Source organism: Chlamydotis macqueenii, chromosome 2, assembly GCF_036417535.1.
Source record: "Chlamydotis macqueenii isolate bChlMac1 chromosome 2, bChlMac1.mat, whole genome shotgun sequence".
Taxonomy (NCBI): domain Eukaryota; kingdom Metazoa; phylum Chordata; class Aves; order Otidiformes; family Otididae; genus Chlamydotis; species Chlamydotis macqueenii.
Genome location: NC_141557.1, coordinates 98,284,715 through 98,304,653, shown reverse-complemented (window position 1 = coordinate 98,304,653; position 19,939 = coordinate 98,284,715). Strand labels below are relative to the sequence as shown.

At 40.5% G+C, this 19,939-nt stretch overlaps 1 protein-coding gene across 1 annotated transcript in view; it reads left to right on the top strand.

The window, feature by feature from the left end:
* Positions 1–19,939, top strand: part of LOC104487108 (dynein axonemal heavy chain 5) — a 175,453-nt gene that overhangs the window by 98,489 nt on the left and 57,025 nt on the right. Inside the window, exons 57-61 of the mRNA XM_086742108.1 lie at positions 13–293; positions 663–878; positions 3,453–3,620; positions 12,900–13,118; positions 15,652–15,828. Coding sequence (XP_086598234.1) covers positions 13–293; positions 663–878; positions 3,453–3,620; positions 12,900–13,118; positions 15,652–15,828 — 1,061 coding nt within the window. The remainder of the gene's footprint in view (positions 1–12; positions 294–662; positions 879–3,452; positions 3,621–12,899; positions 13,119–15,651; positions 15,829–19,939) is intronic.

Genomic DNA, 19,939 nt, shown 5'->3' with positions numbered 1-19,939 from the left:
TGTTTAATACAGGTCTTGCGAAACTGATGGAAGCTGAGGTTTCAGTAAATCAGCTCTCCAAAGAGTTGTTGATGAAGGAGAAAGATTTGGCTGTAGCTTCAAAAAAGGCTGATGAAGTTTTATTGGAAGTAACTATGAAAGCCCAAGCTGCTGAAAAGGTGAAAATGCAGGTGCAAAAGGTAAAAGACAAGGCTCAGGCCATTGTGGATGACATTGCCATTGATAAAGCAGCAGCGGAAGAGAAGCTTGAAGCTGCAAGACCTGCACTGGAAGAAGCTGAGGCAGCCCTGCAGGTCAGAACGAAAGATATTCTGAACATGCATGTAGTTAATGATTGTTTTTTGTAATAATATTGCTTATGCTTCTGATTTGAAAAAAAAATATTGAAAGGACTAGAACTGACCTGTTAATCCTTGTAGAAAAAAAACCCTGAAAACTGAGGCAGTGGAGAGGTAAGATGGACAGTACCTCCTCTACTCTCAGGTAATAAAGCAGTCATTAAGTGGCACTACCTTTAAGGACTTTCTGCAGTACTGCTTCTGGGTGACCTGCGAAACTGCAGCAACTGCATTGCATATACAGGCCTTCCAAAAACCATCTTCCTCTACCATCAAATAATTGCTTAAATAAATTTATTATTTTCTTTTTTTTTAATTTTTCAGACAATAAAACCTTCTGACATTGCAACTGTTCGCAAACTGGGTAAACCTCCTCACTTGATAATGCGAATTATGGATTGTGTGCTACTTTTGTTCCAAAGAAAAATAGACTCAGTAACAACTGATCAAGAACGCCCATGTGTGAAGCCATCATGGACTGAGGCTCTGAAGCTAATGAATAATTCAGGATTTCTTAGCATGTTGCTTACTTTCCAGAAGGTAAGAAGTTAATAGTAGCACTATTACTCCTATAAGTATCTTTAGAGAGATCATTTGAAAGTGCCTTCAAAGGTAGTTTGAAACAGATGAGGGTTTTCTGTAGCTATAGTTGTAGATACCTTCTTGATTTTATTCCTCTGCATTTTCATGGTTCATTACTTCAGTAGTCTTTCTCCTGGCCACACAGTTTTGATAGCAGTTTAGAGAGAAGGATGTTGTGCGGAACAGTGTCAAATGCCTTGCACAAGTCCAGGTAGATGGTGTCAGTTGCTCATCCCTTGTCGACCAATGCTGTAACCCTGTCATAGAAGGCCACCAAATTGGTTAGGCATGATCTGCCCTTGGTGAAGCCATATTGGCTGTCACTAACTACCTCCTTGCTCTCCATGTGCCTTAGCATGGTTTCCAGGAGAATCTGCTCCATGACCTTGCCAAGCACAGAGATGAGGCTGACTGGCCTGTAGTTGCCCGGGTCTTCCTTGTTCCCCTTTTTAAAAGTGGGGGTTATGTTACTGGACTGTGAAACAAGGGAAATTTCTCTGCAGGGAAGAAAAGAAATATGTCACACGTAGCTGGAACAGAAAAAGAGCTTGGCTGGACTGTGGAATGGCAGAATCATGGTCCAAATTTAAAATGCAACCAACCAGGTTTTGACAAAACCCATGTTTTCTGCAACGTTGCAGAACATACTCTTTCATTTGTACACTGATTTTTTTTTTTATCTACTTCAGCTGTGCATTTTGCTGATGCCTTTTGTAAGCTACTGTAGTGTTTTTGTTGTGCAGATGAGGCTTGAAACCGTGGTTCTCACTACCCCCAGGAGCCATATCTCCCAGTGAGTCATACTGGCAAGGCACCATGTGGGAACTTGCACTGCCTCTGTAGACAGTCTCTTCCTGGGGCTGTCAATCTGGTCACTTATCCAAGTTCTACCTTCATTAAACAGAAAGAGGAAATGAGTTTAAAGATAATGAGGACTAATTATGCACTCCTTACTTAAGCTTCTCTCTAATGAGGCTTCCAGTTTGGGCACTTATTAATAGTGTATGTGTTCCTGCTGGTAGTTTGCAACGCATTTAACTTTACTCAGAGGAGTCAGAACAACCTGAGTTCTATCAGGAGGTGATGCTGATGAATGTGGTGAAGAGCACTAGACTACTTCTGTCCCTGATGAGGTACTTCATATGGTGTCCTCCTACCTCATTTCTTGTTTTTGAGATTGAGTATATATGAGAAGAAAGTTCATAATGTCTAGAGTTCTGAGCAGACTACACTGCTTACTTGTTTGTGAGATTTTTGTCCTTTCCTAATTTTTTTAAGCAAGGAAGATTAGTGGATGGAATAGTTCTTTGAGTTTAAAATTAGTTACTGAGAAAGAAAAGCATGACATTTTTCAAGCTCTTGAAGAGAAATTTAGGCCACTGGTGATTGGTCTTTGCTTCACCTTTGCCAGCTTGCTAGTTCATCATTTTGAGCAGCAGAACAAAAAAGTCAAAATTTTTGTCCAGCATTACTTCACATTTTAGCAAATGCTCATAGTGAAAACATCGCCATGTCTAATCTTAGGAATAATATAATATATGTCTGTTATTATAGTAGCTAGGGATCAGATGAGTACAAGACAGTCCTTCCTGGTATGTAGAAAAGCAGGAAAAGGGAATATTGCTTGACAGTATAAATGGAGGATGTTTTTTAGATGCATTAAAAGAATGGCATTAATACATTGCCAAAAAAAGGAAGATTCTTAATGCCTCTATTGTTAAGCATCTATTGTTACCCTGTATAAGCTCTTCTACTCTCTACATTGCTTAAGGAGATGAATTCCACTTTCTTCTGACACTTACATAATTATAGATTAACCACCATCATCAAAGATCTGACTTTTCTTGTTCGCAACAGATTGTGAAGAGGGGAAATATCTGAGATTAGAATAATGAAGTGAGCAGCTGAGAGAAATGGCTTTTACAGTTAAGGAAAAGGGTTAGCTTCAGTGAAGCAAAGTCACTGCCTTGCAATTTCACCCTTTCCCTCGCAAAAGCTGCGTGTTTGACTCCCTTAGCTGTGTTCACGCTGTCTGTCTGATGCTATAGTGAGCCCGTTCAGGGAACTTGCCTAGAAGAAAACTTATCACTAGTTTGCTGACTTAGATTTCTGTCATATTAGCTTCCAAACTACCTCACTGAGCGTTGGTGATGGTACTAAAGATGGGGGAAGAACATCTGGTTGAGAGGGAGAGGAAAGAAAGTACAGTGCTGTAGCAGCAACAACTTAGATCAGCTGTCATTGTCATGAATCTACAAGTACAAGTAATGTCTGTAAATCTTATAGGTCAAATAGGGATATTAAATGGAAACTCAAGTCAATCTGTTGCAATGGAAGTGGGAGCTATTTTCACTTGAGTTCACAATAAGCAACTAATTTTATGTCCTTTTAAGAGCGAAAGGCAACAGTGTTGTTTTGTTCATTTCTTCTGTAAGAAGTGCTAGCACCATTTTTTAAAAAAGAAAAACGTTTCCGTAAAGCAGACTTTATTCTAAAATCCGTTAAAAGTAATTTTTCTTTTCCATTGACTAGGACTCAATTACAGGAGAAACTGTGGAGCTTTTAGAGCCTTATTTGGATATGGAGGATTATAATCTTGAGACTGCTAAAAAAGTGTGTGGAAATGTAGCAGGTCTTTGCTCATGGACACAAGCAATGGCTTACTTCTATGGTATTAATAAAGAAGTTCTTCCTCTTAAGGTATTTCATATTACTCATTTTATTTTTCTGAGGGATGACTGTGGTTGAGTGGAAATACTGTCATGTTATTTTGGCTAAAAAAGATCATGAGTTACAAGAAATTCCTGTTTCTTCATGTCGACTTGTGAAGTCAAGCACACAGAGGTTAAATATTTTTTTCGTAAAGGGCAATTTTCCCCCCTTGCACAGCTACCCTGTGGTACAGTTGTTACTTGTGTGAACAGTCAGTTTTCACTCGGAGCCTTAGTACACAGGTTCTTCATAGAGCCTGGCTATCTGCAAGTGGGAGATACCAATACTGTCTCTCTTCTTGGAGTTGGTGCCAGGCATTCTAGTTTCAAGAAAACTTCTCAGTCCTGCTGGCCTGGGAAGGAGCATACTCATTGTGGTCTTGGTAGAATCTGGGAGAGAAGAGACCGTTCTTGGCACAGAAGTATTCTTTAATGAATTTAGCTGCAATTCAGCTCTCTAAGACTTTGGAGTGTAAAACTGCTACATGTGAGTGTATATATAATAAAGTAAGTAGTCACCTGGCATAGAATTCTGCTGTAACATTGAACCACCACAGAAAAGCATCAGCTACCGTTGTCTGCATTCCTACAGATAGCTTTATTGTCTTGGATATGTTGCATTTATGATCATATTGAAAAAAAAGGACTTTGAATATTTATATAGTGATTTATAATAATTTCTTCTACAGGGGACTTTATGGCTCTTTTCTGAAGAAATACGTACAATCGGTTATGCTTCCACTGTACTTATGTTCAGTCTCCTATTGTATAAGCCACTGCATCAGTGGTGTATTCAAAATTCTTGGCATATTCTTTTAGTATATCTAGATAGATTCAAATTCATTAAAAGCACGATACTTTTGATTCAAGTAACTGATAGAGAAGACTATATTTCTGTGATATATAAGTAGCAATTCCCTTTTCAAATAATGAGATGTTCACTAATGAAAACAGAATTTGAAATGTGGCTATTGAGAGCTATAAAAGAGAGCAAGACCTAGAGGAAGCAGTGGCTTTATATGCAGATGCAACTCTGAAAGCTGCAAAAGTACTCTTGCAGTTTTTATTTGAATATATATAACTTAAGATTATGAATAAATTTAACTTTGTATTCAAGTATTTACATTCTTGTCACACTGTCACTGGTAAAAAACTGAGCATGCATTTCTTGGCAAAGTGGTGCTAGTGTCAGGTATAGCAATAGTCACAAATATTTTAAAACTGAAGATGACAGAGGGAGGAAATGTTTAAAGTATGCAGGGGATATTGCAAGAAGCACTGGAGTGATACTAAGAAGATAATTGAAAATAAATGTACAGTTAAACTGCATAAAGTAGTAGCACAGGCTAAATCATCCAATGCTAAAAGCAGTTTTACTGAATGAATTAATCAAGCTGTTTTATCTTAACTGCTGTTCTAGGAGATAAAACCCCTTCAAGACCTGCAAAATCTATCCAGTATATTTTTAAATCGCATCTTGACTGAGACTCAGTGCCTCATTTATCTTAAATGTGACAACTTGTGAAAACTAATTAATAGTTACTTATTTTTTTTAGTAAATATAGTGTGCAAAAATTAACTCATTCCTAGAAATGGATACCTACATTCTTTAGATATGTGGGTCATTAGTTAGAATCAAACACAGAAAGTATGACAAAATGTTGCCTGCAAATACAATACTGTGTAGTTACTTATCATATAGTGGTCACCATTTGTGTGCTACTTTCCTCTAAACCTTCAGCACGACCATGAGCTGTTTCTCTCCAGCTTTTTACCTAGTAAACAAGTCTGCTGGATCAACCTGATAATTCTGAAACACCATCTGCTGTTTATCCATTAGTTGAAGAATATAACAGCAGAATGAAGAAACCTTGGCTTTTGCTGTGATTCTGTTAGCATCCTATTAAAATACTATGTATATAGGGATATAATTTCCCTAAGAAATATCTCCAGTTATTTTAATTAAATTCTCCTTAGGCTGTTATGATGATCAAGGCAAGTTTGTCTACAGTTTATAAATTCTGTTTGATAGTGAGGATTCTCCCTGTCAAACTCAGTTTTTAATATGAGACTATTGCCTTTTCTGCTTTCACTTGTCTCCATGCTGAACTAAAAAATCACAGCAGGTAATAAGAGGATATCTTGCACCTGAGGAAGAGGTAACAGTCAAGGAGTGTCAGAATTTGATGGTCATCCACTTAAATAAGTGTGTCCTTGTCAAGGTGATGCCCACTGGGCAGGAAAACAAGCAGTCAAGTCTGAATTCAAGGCCCACAATAACTATGGAAAGAAAGCATATACTCCGGGGGGGGGGGGGTGAAGGGGAGTATTAGATCACCTAACAAAACAGATTGAAGTCAGGACATGTAACTGAATGGAAAAAATGGAGAATCTTTCAGTAGCTAGTAGAGGCTGTGAAAAGCAGGTAAGAGACATGATCTCTGTACTTTTCAAAGGTTGTTTTTATCCCAAAGAATGGTCAGTGATAGCAAAGAAACTGAGGCCAAGATTTTGTTAATGGCACTCTGCATGGATCTGTTGCGTGTGTACACATATATGTGTATAATTTTTTTTTAGATTGGTGAAGTCGAAACTTTGGTTTTGGAATGTCTGCAAAACTCTTATAATGTTTCCCTAAATAATGATGAATCCAAACTTATAGTGATATTGAGGCTCTGAGAAAGTTGATACAAAACCAGTGGAGTGTCTGTGTCAAAAATCTGCAGTGATCTGGGACAGGAGCAGCTTGAGATTGCATTTCCATGAAGACTTGTCAGTCAGATGCCATGTGCCCAGGACAGGACTAAAGCAAATGGCAGAGGTGGTCACCCAGCACATCCACAGGGACTCATGAGCAGAGTGACAATGTCCGAATGGTGCCTGCTGGCCTGGTCCAGTGCTCAATGGACTGTAAGAACAGTGAACTTGGAAAGCTAAAACTCCAGAAACAAGAGAGATGCTAGGAAGGATGCTCCAAGTCTTCCTTACCTGTGGTGAACTGTAAAGTTTCAGCTGCTTTTTTTTCTTATGGGTTCTCGTACTTCTAGTAACATTTCCTGAATTTACTGAGCAACAGCAACTCTTCAGAGTGATCTGGGGTTGGTCTGGGCATTCCATTCAAGAGCAGGGATAGCATTAAATGGTGTGAGTTTTTTTAACTGGAGAAGGCATTTTTATTTAAATGCCTTCTTGGATCAGGGCCAGGTATACTCAGGTCTTTGCGAAGTTGAGTTTGCAATGAATCAACAAGAAACTTACGATGATGCCAATACTAATAAATTAAACAGTACTGAGGAATTTTTCTAGACACTGCAAAGTGATCATCTGCACTGTTAAATGGTTAGAATGATCCCTAGTGTGAATTTGGTCTTGGCTAAACAACATTTTCTCAGCAATATCTGTGCACCTTTCAGGAACTAGCTTGGTCCAGGGGCCATTTCCACAAGGCTGTTTGTGTGCAGCCGTACTGTTTTAGAGGCTGGAAGAGTTTAATGCGAGCTGGTTTATGCTAGTTAACCTCAGAGCCAGAGAAAGGTCCTGTTTGTGTTTAATTTAATAGTATAGCTGTGGACTGGAGTTATGTGTATATTTGTCCTGGCTTTATGTGGAATGCAAAAAAGTTAAAAGGGGCAGGATCATCTGATCACCTGCTATGAAGGCCTCTCTGTGGCCACCTTGGAAGAAAGCAAAATAGTGGCTTAACAATTTAGTCTGTGGCCCCTCTTGGCACAGGTACTGTCTCCATATTTGCCCCACACAGACAGATGCAGCGAGCAGGTAGAGCCACTAGCTGGAGCAGGTGTTGAGAAGATTGTCTGCATGGTTCCCCACAACGCCAACGGCAAGAAACAGCTGAAGCTGCTGCTTTCACGCAGCCCTAGACATGTTCTAGTGTAGCCCCCCCCCACCTCTCTGGGAGTGCAAATAAGAGTGTGGATCTCATGTCTCGAATCCTCATGATTCATTCACATAAAATCCGTTTATTCAGGCTTTCACACCGCATCCAACTGGAACACATTGTGAATCCTTGCTTTGCTGCATGACTCAGAGGGATGAAATGGAGGGTGTGAAGCTTGTTCATGTAGGAATGCCACTAAAATTAGAAAGGCCACTGTCGTTGTTTGTGGTTGGGAGACACATTTCCTTCCCACTTATAACTGGCTGGAAATCTTTGTATTAAGCTGCTCGTGACAGTACTGGCCTTCTTGTGCAAAAAATTCTTGGCAGCAGAACTTGCCTGCTGCTCTCATGGCAAAGCTCTGCACAGAAAGCTGCCAGCCAACCTGCTAGTGATGTCAATACAAAAGCAGTGTTTGTACCCATGTAATTTTGAAAAATGACATTGGAAGGAAAGACGGGGAGAGAGCAAATAGTGATGATTTCATAGGGCAATCCGAAACAAGTAGTCTTTCTGCCTTTGGGAATCACATAGATGGTCACCCTGGTATGTTAGCAGTCATTACTGTGCAACTGACCATTATTCATCACATATGATTAAGCAGCCTACAAATCAAATTAATACCAAAAGGTATTACTGCTTTGCTAGGATGACATAATAATTGGCTGAAATTGGCCTAAGTTGATTGAAAACTTTAAATTGTCTGTAAAATAATTTATTATTAAAACTTGTCTTCTGGAGACTCCATAAAGTCTTGTGTAAATAATTCTGGGGGTTTTTCATGTTAGAGTACTATATATATAATTTTTTAATTGTCTGGAATATTCTTTTATTGTCCCTACATCTTCAAAGCTGGTAGCCTTTTAAAAGCTTTTAAGAACTGGGAAGGCTGCTTTATCTGTCTTTTGCACCTTTCTGGGTAGTTTATTGCTTCATCGAGGTCTGTTTTTCATATTTACAAGACACCATTGCTCATATGTGTTGGGAATTCACATGGCCATTCTTTTCCATTGAGGCTTACGTCCTGCTGTGATAAATGTCAAGGTGAAATATGAATCCACACAGACAGGTGTAAGTTCTCTGTTGTTCCAGCTGTTCTGCCTAGGCTGTTCTTCCCGGCTCTCCAAGGATCTTGTTCACTGTGTAACCTCACTATTTGTCAGCTAGGAGTGAAACAATATGTCCTAACTTTGGTTTACTCCCATTTTTAACCCTCATAGAGTTTAAGGATAAGAAGATGCTTTGCACAGGAGAGAGAGGGCTGGTGCAAGGCGCTTTCTGGATCTCAGTAAGAAAGGCCCAACAACAGATGGGTTAATAAGGTAACTGCTTTAATAAGACAGAATAGTAAGAAGAGTTTATAATAGTTTGAATGATTAAAAGAGAGAGTTTGCTCTCCATGGACAGGATCTGCTCTGCGCAGCATGCCCCAGGAAAATCCATCCACGCTCTGTCTAATGCCGCATCAATGCCGGGCATGTAAGGTTTACTCACTATCTATGTTCCTCTTTTTATTATGGATCTTTTTAAAGTTATCATATGAACCCATTTGTTCTCAGGCCTTTCTTATTAAGACCCAGAAAGAGCCTTGCACACTCTCTCTCTCTCTCTCTTGCCTCACCCTCCCCATCTCTCCCCCAGTGCACGAGGCGGTAATGCTACATCACCTCCTCAGAACTCCTTTACTGTTTAAACTTCTCCTGATAGTCCAAGGTTCACTAAAAAGTAACAGCAGTGGTTCTGAAATCTGCTTAGCTGGGTCTTAACAAGACTCAGTGATTTAACAGTGTTTATCTCTAGGAGATGCTGTTTAATGTGCTCTTTGATAAACAGGGGAGTAAAAATATTTCAGCATTCTTACATGATGGAAATTTTATGAGCAGCCATTTTGCTGGCTTATCTCCATTGTAAAATATTTGTTTATCTCTAGGATCTGTCAACAGGCACAGTGTCTACAGTAAATTATTTTTTGCTGACTCGTAAAGCAGTACTACTTTGTTGATTAGTACATATATGCTTCTCTAATTCCCTCCTTACAGACCTATCTTTTGAAATCCACCAGACTTCATGCTGCATTTTTTATTATGCCTAGATGTCAAAATATAATCTTGGCTGCTCTCTCTCTCTTTTTTTTTTTTCCTATGCAAAGCAAGAAGAATTTGCTGATTTTAGCATATTTTGGTAAGAATTAAATCTATATTTTTTTGTCGAGATCTAATGTAAAAACCCAACCCATGGTTATACTGTTTACTAAGAGTCATCCCAGAGATTCTCTGTACTGTTATTCTTCTGGTGTGGAGTAATGTGATTGTCAAGTTTCATATTTGTAATAAAACATTTTTTACAAGTTCTTGGTTTCCATCTTCATAAGTCTTATAGCAGAAAAAACAGAAATAAAATACATGATATTTAAACAAGTGTTTCAAATATTCAGAGTAAATGGAAGCAACCTTTATCTGTAAGTGTGAATTTCATAAGAACTTTGTCAGTCTGTAATCCTTTGCAAACATATATTTGGAAACACATTCTGAATTCACAGAATACTTTTTTTTTTCCCCTGTTAGGAATATACAAGTTAAGAGGCCACATTTAAATGACTGGCAACTCATCATTTGAATTTATATAGAGATGTGAGAAAAGCCTCTAGAGTTTTAGTTTCCAGAGGAGCAAAAAATGCAGTTGTTATATTTTTATTTTAGAAGTAATTGATGGGAAAAGAGAGGAGAAGAGTAGTTTCCGTTACCATTATTATTATTTTATAATCCATGAGGACAATCTTAATTTTCTTTTGCACTGAGAATATATTACAGAAAACACTGTATGGGTTGCCTCATTTATCTAGGATACAGCTATTTTAAGTGTATTGTGATTTCAAATAATTGATCATTGTGTGATCAATCGATCATTCTGAAAATATTATTAAATCATTTTAAGATTGCATTGAATAACTTTAATGTTATGCTTGTGTTCCAGTTTTAGGCTGAAAAGTAAAAAAGGGAAAAAAAGTATCAAAAAGAAAAAAAATTAAAATGCTGTCATCTGTCGTAGCTTAGCCCCGCTTGGGACCAAGCTACATAGCCTCTCACTCACTCTCCCCACCTGCCGAGGGAATGGAGGAGAGAGAATACAACAAAAAGCTTGAGTTTTGAGATAAGGACAGGGAGAGATCATTCAAGTTACTGTTACGGGCAAAACAGGCTCAACTTGGGGTAGGACTATTATTATTAATAAAACCAAAGTAGAATAATGAGAAAGAAAAAAACAACTTCCCCCCACCCCTCTCCTCTTCCTGGAATTAACATAATTTCAAATTATCTCTACCTCCTTCCCCCCTGCATGGCATAGAGGGGAATAGGGAATGGGGGTTACGATCAGTTCATCACACGTTGTTTTCAGCCACTTCTTCCTCCTTGGGGGTAGAACTCTTCGCATTCCTCTCCTGCTCCAATGTAGGGTCCCTCCCATGGGCTACAGTCCTTCATCAACTGCTTCAGTGTGGGTCATTTCCATGGGGTGCAGTCCATCAGGTACTGGCTGCCCCAGCGCGGGCCCTCCATGGGCCACAGCCTCCTTCAGGCATCCACCTGCCCCAGAGTGGGGTCCTCCACGGGCTGCAGGTGGATCTCTGCTCCTCAGTGGACCTCCATGGGCTGCAAGGGGGACAGCCTGCTTCACCATGGTCGTCACCACGGGCTGCAGGGGAATCTTGGCCAGGAGAAACTTTACTCCTCCCTCTCCTTCTTCACTGACCTTGGCGTCCGTAGCCATTCCTCTCACAAGAAATTCTTCACAACAGGCAGGCAGTCACCTCTCAGGTTCTCTTCACATCTCATCTTCTCTCCACTTCTTGCAGCTGGGCTGGGCCAAGTCCACAAGGCTCTGCCCCCACTTCAGCTTCTTCTTTTTTTTTTTTTTTTTTTTTTATTTACCACTTGTCGTAGTTCAGCCCCGATCGGACCAGACTACACAGTCTCTCTCTCACTCCCCCCACCTTCCGAGAGAACAGGGAGAGAAAATATAAGGAAAAACGGCTCGAGGTTTGAGATAAGGACAGGGAGAAATCCTTAAAGTTACCGTCACGGGCAAAACAGACTCGACTTGGGGAAAACTATTCATTTATTACTACAAACAGCAGGAGAATGAGACAGAGAACAAGATAACCTCCCCCCACCCCTCCCTCTTCCCGAGCTTAACATTATCTCTACTACCTTCCCCTCCCGAGCAGCACAGGGGGGAAGAGGGAATGGGGGTTGTGGTCAGTTCATCAAATGTTGTTTCACGCTGCTGCTTCATGGTTGGGGGAAGAACTCCTCGCATTCCTCCCCTGCTCCGTTGTGGGGTCCCACCCCTACGCCACAGTCCTTCGTGGAACTGCTCCGGCGTGGGTCATCTCTTCCACGGGTGCAGTCCCTCTAGAACAGCTGTCCCAGCGGGCCCTCCACGGGCCACAGCTGCCTGCAGGCATCCACCTCCCCCGGTACGGGGTCCGTCACGGGCTCCAAGTGGATCTCTGCTCCTCCGTGGACCTCCATGGGCTGCAGGGGGACAACCTGCTCCACCATGGTCGTCACCACAGGCTGCAGGGGAATCTTGGCCAGGAGCCGCATTACTCTTCCCCCTCCTTCTGAACTGACCTTGGCGTCTGCAGCCGTTCCTCACAACAGGCTGGTAGATGTCTCTCAGGATCTTTTTTACATCTTATTCATATCTCATCTCCTCTCCACTTCTTGCAGCTGGGCTGGACCGAGTCGGGCCCAGTCGGCTGCCTGATGAGAGGCCAGAGGGTGAGGCCTGCAAGGCCCATGAGGCCTGCGCCTCCCCCTCTGCGCCTCTGCCCCTGCTCAGCTTCTTCACATCTTCTCTCCTCTCTCTTTTTTTTTCTGTTTTCCCATTCTTAAATATGTTATCGCAGAGGCGTTATCACGAGACATTCTGCTACCAATTGGCTCGGCCTTGGCCAGCAGTGGGTCCGCCCTAGGCCTGGCTGAGTCCACTGAACAAAGGGGAGCGACTTCTAGCAGTTTCCTACAGAACCTACTACCTTAGGCCCCCCCCTCATTAAACAAAACCACGACACCACTTCTTTAATACATTACCACATAGGCATTATCACTGTCACCCGTGAGCTTGGCCCTGCAGTGGTGGGTCCACTCTAGACCCAGCTGGTTCCTTGGCCAAAAGGGCAAACTTCTAGCAGCTTCTCAAAGAAGCTGCCACTGTAGCCCTCCGATACACAAAAGCAGCACACATCTTAAACATGTATTATTTTTAACAGTGCCCAGTGCAGGACAGTATGTGCTGTTAAATAAATGTCATTTGCTCTTGCCAAATAATAGATATTAACTACTCTTTACTTTTAAATCTTTGTAGGCAAATTTAGCCTTGCAAGAGGGAAGACTTGCAGCTGCCCAAACAGAACTGGATAATGCACAAATTCAGCTGGATGAGAAGCAAATGGAACTTGATCAAGTACAAGCCATGTATGATACTGCTATGAAAGAGAAGCAGGCCTTACTTGATGATGCTGAGGCGTGCAGAAGGAAGATGAACAATGCCACAGCTCTGATTGAAGGATTAGGTGGAGAAAAGGTACTAGCACATATGAGTAGGTTTCCAGCACAAAGTAGGTGCTCAGTTTTGAAAATACTCCGTAATGATCATTAGTAGTGCTCAAGAAATTCAAGAGATGATATCTCCATCATCATATGACACTATTTTAGTTATATGTATGTTTTTGCTTGAACTTAATGTATCTAACAAAGTAAAACAATTTCTTGGGTTACCTTAATTCTTCTGTATGAAGATTTATGTCATATCATACAGCTTGTATTGGTATAAAGTTGAGATTTAAAGTCAAGGAGCCAAGTTCCTTTTAGCTTTAGTAAGAAGAGGAATTAGGCTTAACCTAAATAATTGCCCTAAAATATTTATAAGAAGGATTACTCTCTTTTTCTCACCAAGTATACAAGAATAGGAATTTGAAGCTTGACTAATTTCCTGAATTATATTTGAAGTTCAGATTTCTACTGGAGCCTTTTACAGAATTATGGGCTAATCATTATCCTCTGCACTGAGCTTGAAATTTACCTTTCCTATACAGATTGTTCTGGCTTCAGCCTGAAGATTTACAGAGGAAGCAGGATACTCTTTTTTTTTCTTGTCTGATTATTTTCTTTGATAATTCCTTGGTTGATTTCACACAGAGTCAAAATTGATGAGAGCTTTGACTTCAACTGCTGCATCCTGTGAGGCCAGGGCTTCAGTATTTGTTTGCATAGCTGTACTTCAAAATATATCGGTCTAAAATGTTAGATGCTTTATCGTATTTTTCAGTGAATTTCTGAATTTAAGAGCAACACCAAAATAGGAAGTTACAATGCCTTACTGTGGTTTTTCTGAAGCCTTGTGCTGTGAGATCTTTTAAGAGCTGTTATTTCATTCTACTTTTGAAAATTCAGACAAAAAATTAAAAGACTATATATGGCAATTGGAGCCTTGGGCAAAACTGACACTGGGTTAAATATGAATTTTCTAAGTTTAAAACATGTGGGTCCTGACCAAGATTGCATGCAGAGTGATTGGAAAGGAACAGAAATCTGGAGCGAAAGGCTTAAGTAAAACTCAAAAATAATATTCAGAAAATCACAGAATCATGGAATAATTGAGATTGTAATGGACCTCTGGAGATCACCTAACTCAAACCCTCCCGCTCAAAGCAAGGTCATATAGAGCAGGTTGCTCAGGGCATTGTCCAGTTGAGTTTTGAATATCTCCAAAGATGGAGACTCCACATCATCTCTTGGCAACCTATTCCAGTCCTTGACCAATCTCACTGTAAATAAGTTTTCTTGTGTGTTTAATTGGAATATCTTGTATTTCAATTTGTGCCCATTGCCCCTTATCCTTTCTGGGTACCACTGAAAAGAGTCTGGCACCATCATCTTTACACCCTACCATCAGGTGTTTGTACACATTGATAAAATTCCCCCTGAGCTGTCTCTTCTCAAGGCTAAACAATCTCAATTCTCTCAGCCAAGGCTGCCCCTGACCTTTACATGCCTGACTAGTTATTTCTTGTTTACAAGTCTGGGGTTCAGCAAACCACCTTCCTTCGTTAGATCCTCAGTTACCTGTGCTAAGAATTTGTTGTCAGTGCACTCCTTAAAACCTCCTGGATTGCTTGTGTCTTGCTATGTTGTCCCTCCAGAAGATGTCAGAGTGATTAAAGTCCCCTGTGTAGACCAAGGCCTGTGAATGCAAGGTTTCTTCCCATTGTCTGAAAAAAAGACCTCATTTATTTCTTCTGGATCATGTTGTCTGTAACAGACACATATAACATCACGTATATTGATCTGCCCTCTAATCCTAACCGATAAGCTCTCACTGGGTCATTGTCCACCCCAGAGTCTCAGATGCAGAGCTCCATGCATTCCAGCTGCTCTCTCACACAAAGAAAACTCCGCTCCTCACCTTCCCAGCCTGTCCTTCATAACAAGCCTGTATACACGTGTTGCAACTCTCCAGTTGTGTAAGCCTTCGCTCCATGTCCCCATGATCCCCATGAGATCATGACTCTGCAACCACATGCAGACCTCTTAATTCCTCCTTTGTTCTCCATGCTGTGCACATTAATGTAAAAGCACTTCAGAGAGGTGCCTGGCTGTGCTAATTTCCCAGAAACAGTGTGAAAGCTATCCTCATTATTCTGTCTGGTAAGCACTTCTTTGTTTATGTGGATTTGCTTGGAGTGGTCCTCCATTAGCCCTGTTTTATTGATTGCAAGGTCCCTACTGTTTATATCACCCCGCATGTTTTGTTTGCCAACCCAGTCTTCCACTTCCTCATATGATTGTTGGTCATCCTCTTCCTCCCACTTGATTCCTCCTTTAAAGCAATTCTTACAAGTTTGGCCAGGCTGTTGGCAAAGGTGCTTTTTCTCCACTTAGTCAGGTGGTTGCCATCTCTTCCATGCAAACCTCTATTTCTGAAAAGAATGTAAAGCCAAAAATACTCCTAGTTCAGAGAACAATGATTTACCAGAAAGAGATAAATTCTTAAGTTAGATCTTCATGTTAGTTTTGTGCCTGGTTAATCTAACTTTTTAATAATATTTTGCATACAGCTTCGTTGGACAGCAAGCAGCAAAAACTTTCAAAATCAAATTATTAATTTAGTGGGGAATGTTCTTCTGGCCACTGGATTTCTATCTTACTCTGGACCTTTCAATCAGGAGTACAGGAATTTGCTGCTCCAATTGTGGAAGAAAGAGATGGGCAACAGCAAGATTCCATACAGTAATGTAAGTATTTATGCTCTGTCCTGATCTTACTCTTTGCCTTGCAGAGGAATAATGTTCTGAGCATTCTGTTCCGGAAAAGTACATAATTGGAAGATTATTTGCAGGCTGTCACATTCCATTAGATTTTTAATAAATAAAAAATCTGAACAGTTGACAACTGAGCTTCTGAAAAGATGTGTGTTAAGATCCTCTTTATACTGTCATGCATTGCAAAATTGATATATGGCTCTGGCAAATCTGAGAGAAAGATTCTGTCTGAGATCAGCTGCCCTGGGAGAAAATTGCATAATATGGGAAATGAAGTAAATTTTACCAGCTTAGAGTATATTTTCCTTATCACAAGGAGTTCCATCAGGTAGCCACAGTTTTCCCCCATAGTTGGTGGTTTTTTGCAAATACCATGTTGTGTCCATAATTTCAGTCATAAAGTCAAGCAAATCAGCTACATCTAGCATTTACTGAAAGTGGAAAATATGTATATTGAATAAAACAGCAGTTATAACTGTCTCCCTCAACAATTTAAGTTATCACCTTACAAAGAATAACTTGTGAATATGTGTGAATACTACCTCACATCTGGTATTGCTGTGCCCCTATCCTGGGCTGCATCAAGAGAAGCGTGGCCAGCAGGTCGAGGGAGGTGATTCTCCCCCTCTACTCTGCCCTGGTGAGACCCCACCTGGAGTACTGTGTCCAGTTCTGGAGCCCCCAACACAAGAAGGACATGGACCAGTTGGAGAAGGTCCAGAGGAGGGCCACGAAGATGATAAAAGGGCTGGAGCACCTCTCTTATGAGGACAGGCTGAGAGAGTTGGGGCTGTTCAGCCTGCAGGAGAGGAGGCTCCGGGGAGACCTGATAGCGGTCTTCCAGTACCTCAAGGGGGCCTACAAGAAAGATGGGGATAGGCTGTTTAGTAGGGTCTGTTGCGATAGGATGAGAGGTAATGGTTTTAAAATAGAGGGGGGTAGATTTAGATTAGAAATTAGGAAAAAATTTTTTACGATGCGGGTTATAGAACACTGGAACAGGTTGCCCAGAAAGGTGGTGGAGGCCCCATCCCTGGAAATGTTCAAGGCCAGGCTGGATGAGGCTCTGAGCAACCTGACCTAGTCAGGGATGTCCCTGCTCCTTGCAGGGGGGTTGGACTAGATGACCTTTGAAGGTCCCTTCCAACCCTAACCATTCTATGATTCTATGATTCTATAGTTTTCCAGGTAGTGTTTGAAGCAGCAGCTTACAATTTAGGCCCACAGGATGGTGTGGAGGTGGGGAGATTGGTCTGTGACTTCTGGGTTGGGTGGGAGTTATGCAAGACCCGGTAAGATTGACCGTATTTCCACTTTTACCACCTACAATTACATGTGCTGCCACTAAAAATCTGCTCTCTCTCTAGATAGCTGCTTTTCACTTTGAACTTAAATCTAGAATATGAAGGGTGAATTTGAATGAAAGGTTTTTCATATGTTTTGTATTTCTGACATATTACATCATAAATTCTTTAACCTACTGTTCTTAATATAGTACATTTTGAACACAACAAACTAGTCTGAGAATAAAAATTTCCATTATTTTAATTTAGCTTACTTAAGTACAACATTTAAATAATATAGATTTACTAGAAAATATCTGTAAAATTGAATGAAACCGTTTTTCCTTTTTGAAGCTTCACAGTTCTGTACTTAGTGTTGCTTGATTAATTCTTGATTAACATAAAAATACTCTTCACTCAGTTATAGAAAAGACCATTGCACATTTTGAACCAGGAAGTATCACCTCTGTGTATTACAAATTCATAGCCTCCTGTCATACCCTCTGCTGTCTGCTCACACCATTTAATTTAGTTTAATTTCAAGTGTGTTGTTGAAATGATTAAGTTAAACAAAACCTGGATTTTGTAAAGCTTGGTTTTCACCACTTCAGCTTACTCCAATTTTGTGGAGGCAGAAAGTGCAACGCAGCTGTTTGACATTGACGAATTTAGGCTATGTCCTTAAACACCGCTCGCTCAATAACAAAAAACACCAACTAGAACAAGATAAGGAAATACCAAAGGCAAAAATAGTAAAGACAACCAAAAAACTGTAGTCAATCCAAATGAAGCATAAGGAGCCTGAACAGTATATTGCTACCAATCAAATTAGATAATTAAGTGTGTACGCTTCGCGTGTAACTTAGAGTATAAAAGACTAATGCTGACTAACAATAAAGGTCTCTGGAACACCATGCACAGAGTCCATGTTTTTGCTGCCACACAATCTAAGCTCTTAAATTCATGTACATTTGTCACCAGTGGGGCTGTTCTCAGTGAATCTGACGTTACAGCTTCTCCTCTACTAAAGTCTGTATGGGCAAAGGTAGCTTAACATGCGGTGGAATTACCGTCCCATCATGCAGCTTCAGTTCCCTGCCACATCATACACGATCTTTATGAAAGTGAGCAGCCTGCATGCTGGGATTATGATACTGGGCAGGTTCCTTTACAGGAATCTTGTGCTTTTCTTTTACCACTGCCTCAGGAGTGCCGGACCTCGCAGCTGTTGTGGTGCATGGGCTTTGCTTGTGGCCAGCAGCAGCCTTGTTCCTATTCCGTTACTTTTAGGAGGTCTGTCTAATATTCTTCCTTGCACCTGGAAAGCGTATTCATGCTGAAAGCAGATTTTAGGCCATAATAATAAAAACTGTATTTCTGAGTAATCTGTCCATGTTGCCTTCCTTTTGTTTTTGTGAATACCTGCCTACATTTTCTCCAGTGGTAAAGGCTGGAGAAATAGTTCAAGGGAGTCTCTCTTATTCTCAGTACAGGAGTAGAGGCATTAAGCCCAAATGGCTCCTGTCCTCAGCTGTCAAAGCTTTTGACAGAGGAAGTGCTGTTGGGAAGTACTGGGAGCAAGTACAGCTGTGGTTGTACTATTGTGAAACAGTTGAAGGTAGATTGGTATCACTGCTGCATCTTCTTTTCAGGTTCTTGTGGGATTTGACACTTAAAATCTATATTAGGGAGACCTCTTTGCCATGAGAGTTTTGCTTATCTCATAGAAGTTACTTGTGAATTTATTTTTTTTTAAGTTATGTAGAGTATAATGTTTCTTATAACAGTGATGGACCTTGAATCTGACAGAGTCAACCTCACAGCCCAGCCCGATTTCTGCTATGACTTACAGAGATGAATTGTTCTTACTTGTTCTGACTTGCCTGGCAAAGCTCTTTGAAAGCTCCTAAGGATAAGTAACATGTAAAGCCAAGATGGATTTATTAACAAAGTACCAGTAGTGCAGTCTCAGGCAGGATTCTTGCCCGGCATGGTATGGGAGTTATCCTACATACATTCGTCCTCGGGAGGCTCTTTCTCAAATTCAGTGTACAAAATGTTCTTAAAAGCTGCTTACCATGGCAAATATCTGTGAAGATTCTTACCATTTGAGGATAAGAACTTGGGTGTGTAATGCCCTTAGAAAGCAAGACATAAAGAACTAAAATTCTGCCTTTGTGAAGATGGTTTGACCACATTACTACTCAGCAGCATCCTTCAAAATTAGAGGAATACTTTTTGATGGTTTCTGTGTTGCAATTTTTTTCATATGGACAAGTTTGACACAGAATGCCATAATTAACGGATTTCAAACCGTAATTACCATTCTGTTTAGATAGTTGCCATTAAAGATAGGATTATGATTTCAATGATAGTGTGTGGAAGAGAGTTTTAATTTTTTCCAGGGAATTAAGTACTCACAAAAGGCAGCATATGGGCTTCTCTTGATACTTCTCACCACAGGAAAGAAAGCAGCTTTTCAGTTCAAGCAAAAGGCTTGACATCTGCCTTACTTTGTCACAGACTAACTGGCTGTGGGTGTATGAGTCATTTAGGCATAACAATTTAAAGAGAGCTATTTAAAATGAGCTATCTATCTGTGTAGTTAGGCACTTAAATTAGCTAAGTTTCAGAGTTGCAGAGTGACTGATACTTCCTGCTGCAGTAAGAGAAAAAATTAAAGCTATTTAGACCTTAAGGTCTGCTTAAGGAGCTAAATATGGTTTTAGGTTCCAATTGCTGAAAATTTTGGCTATTAAAGACTTTACTGTCCTTTTCTCAAATGGAAATCAGATTCTTAA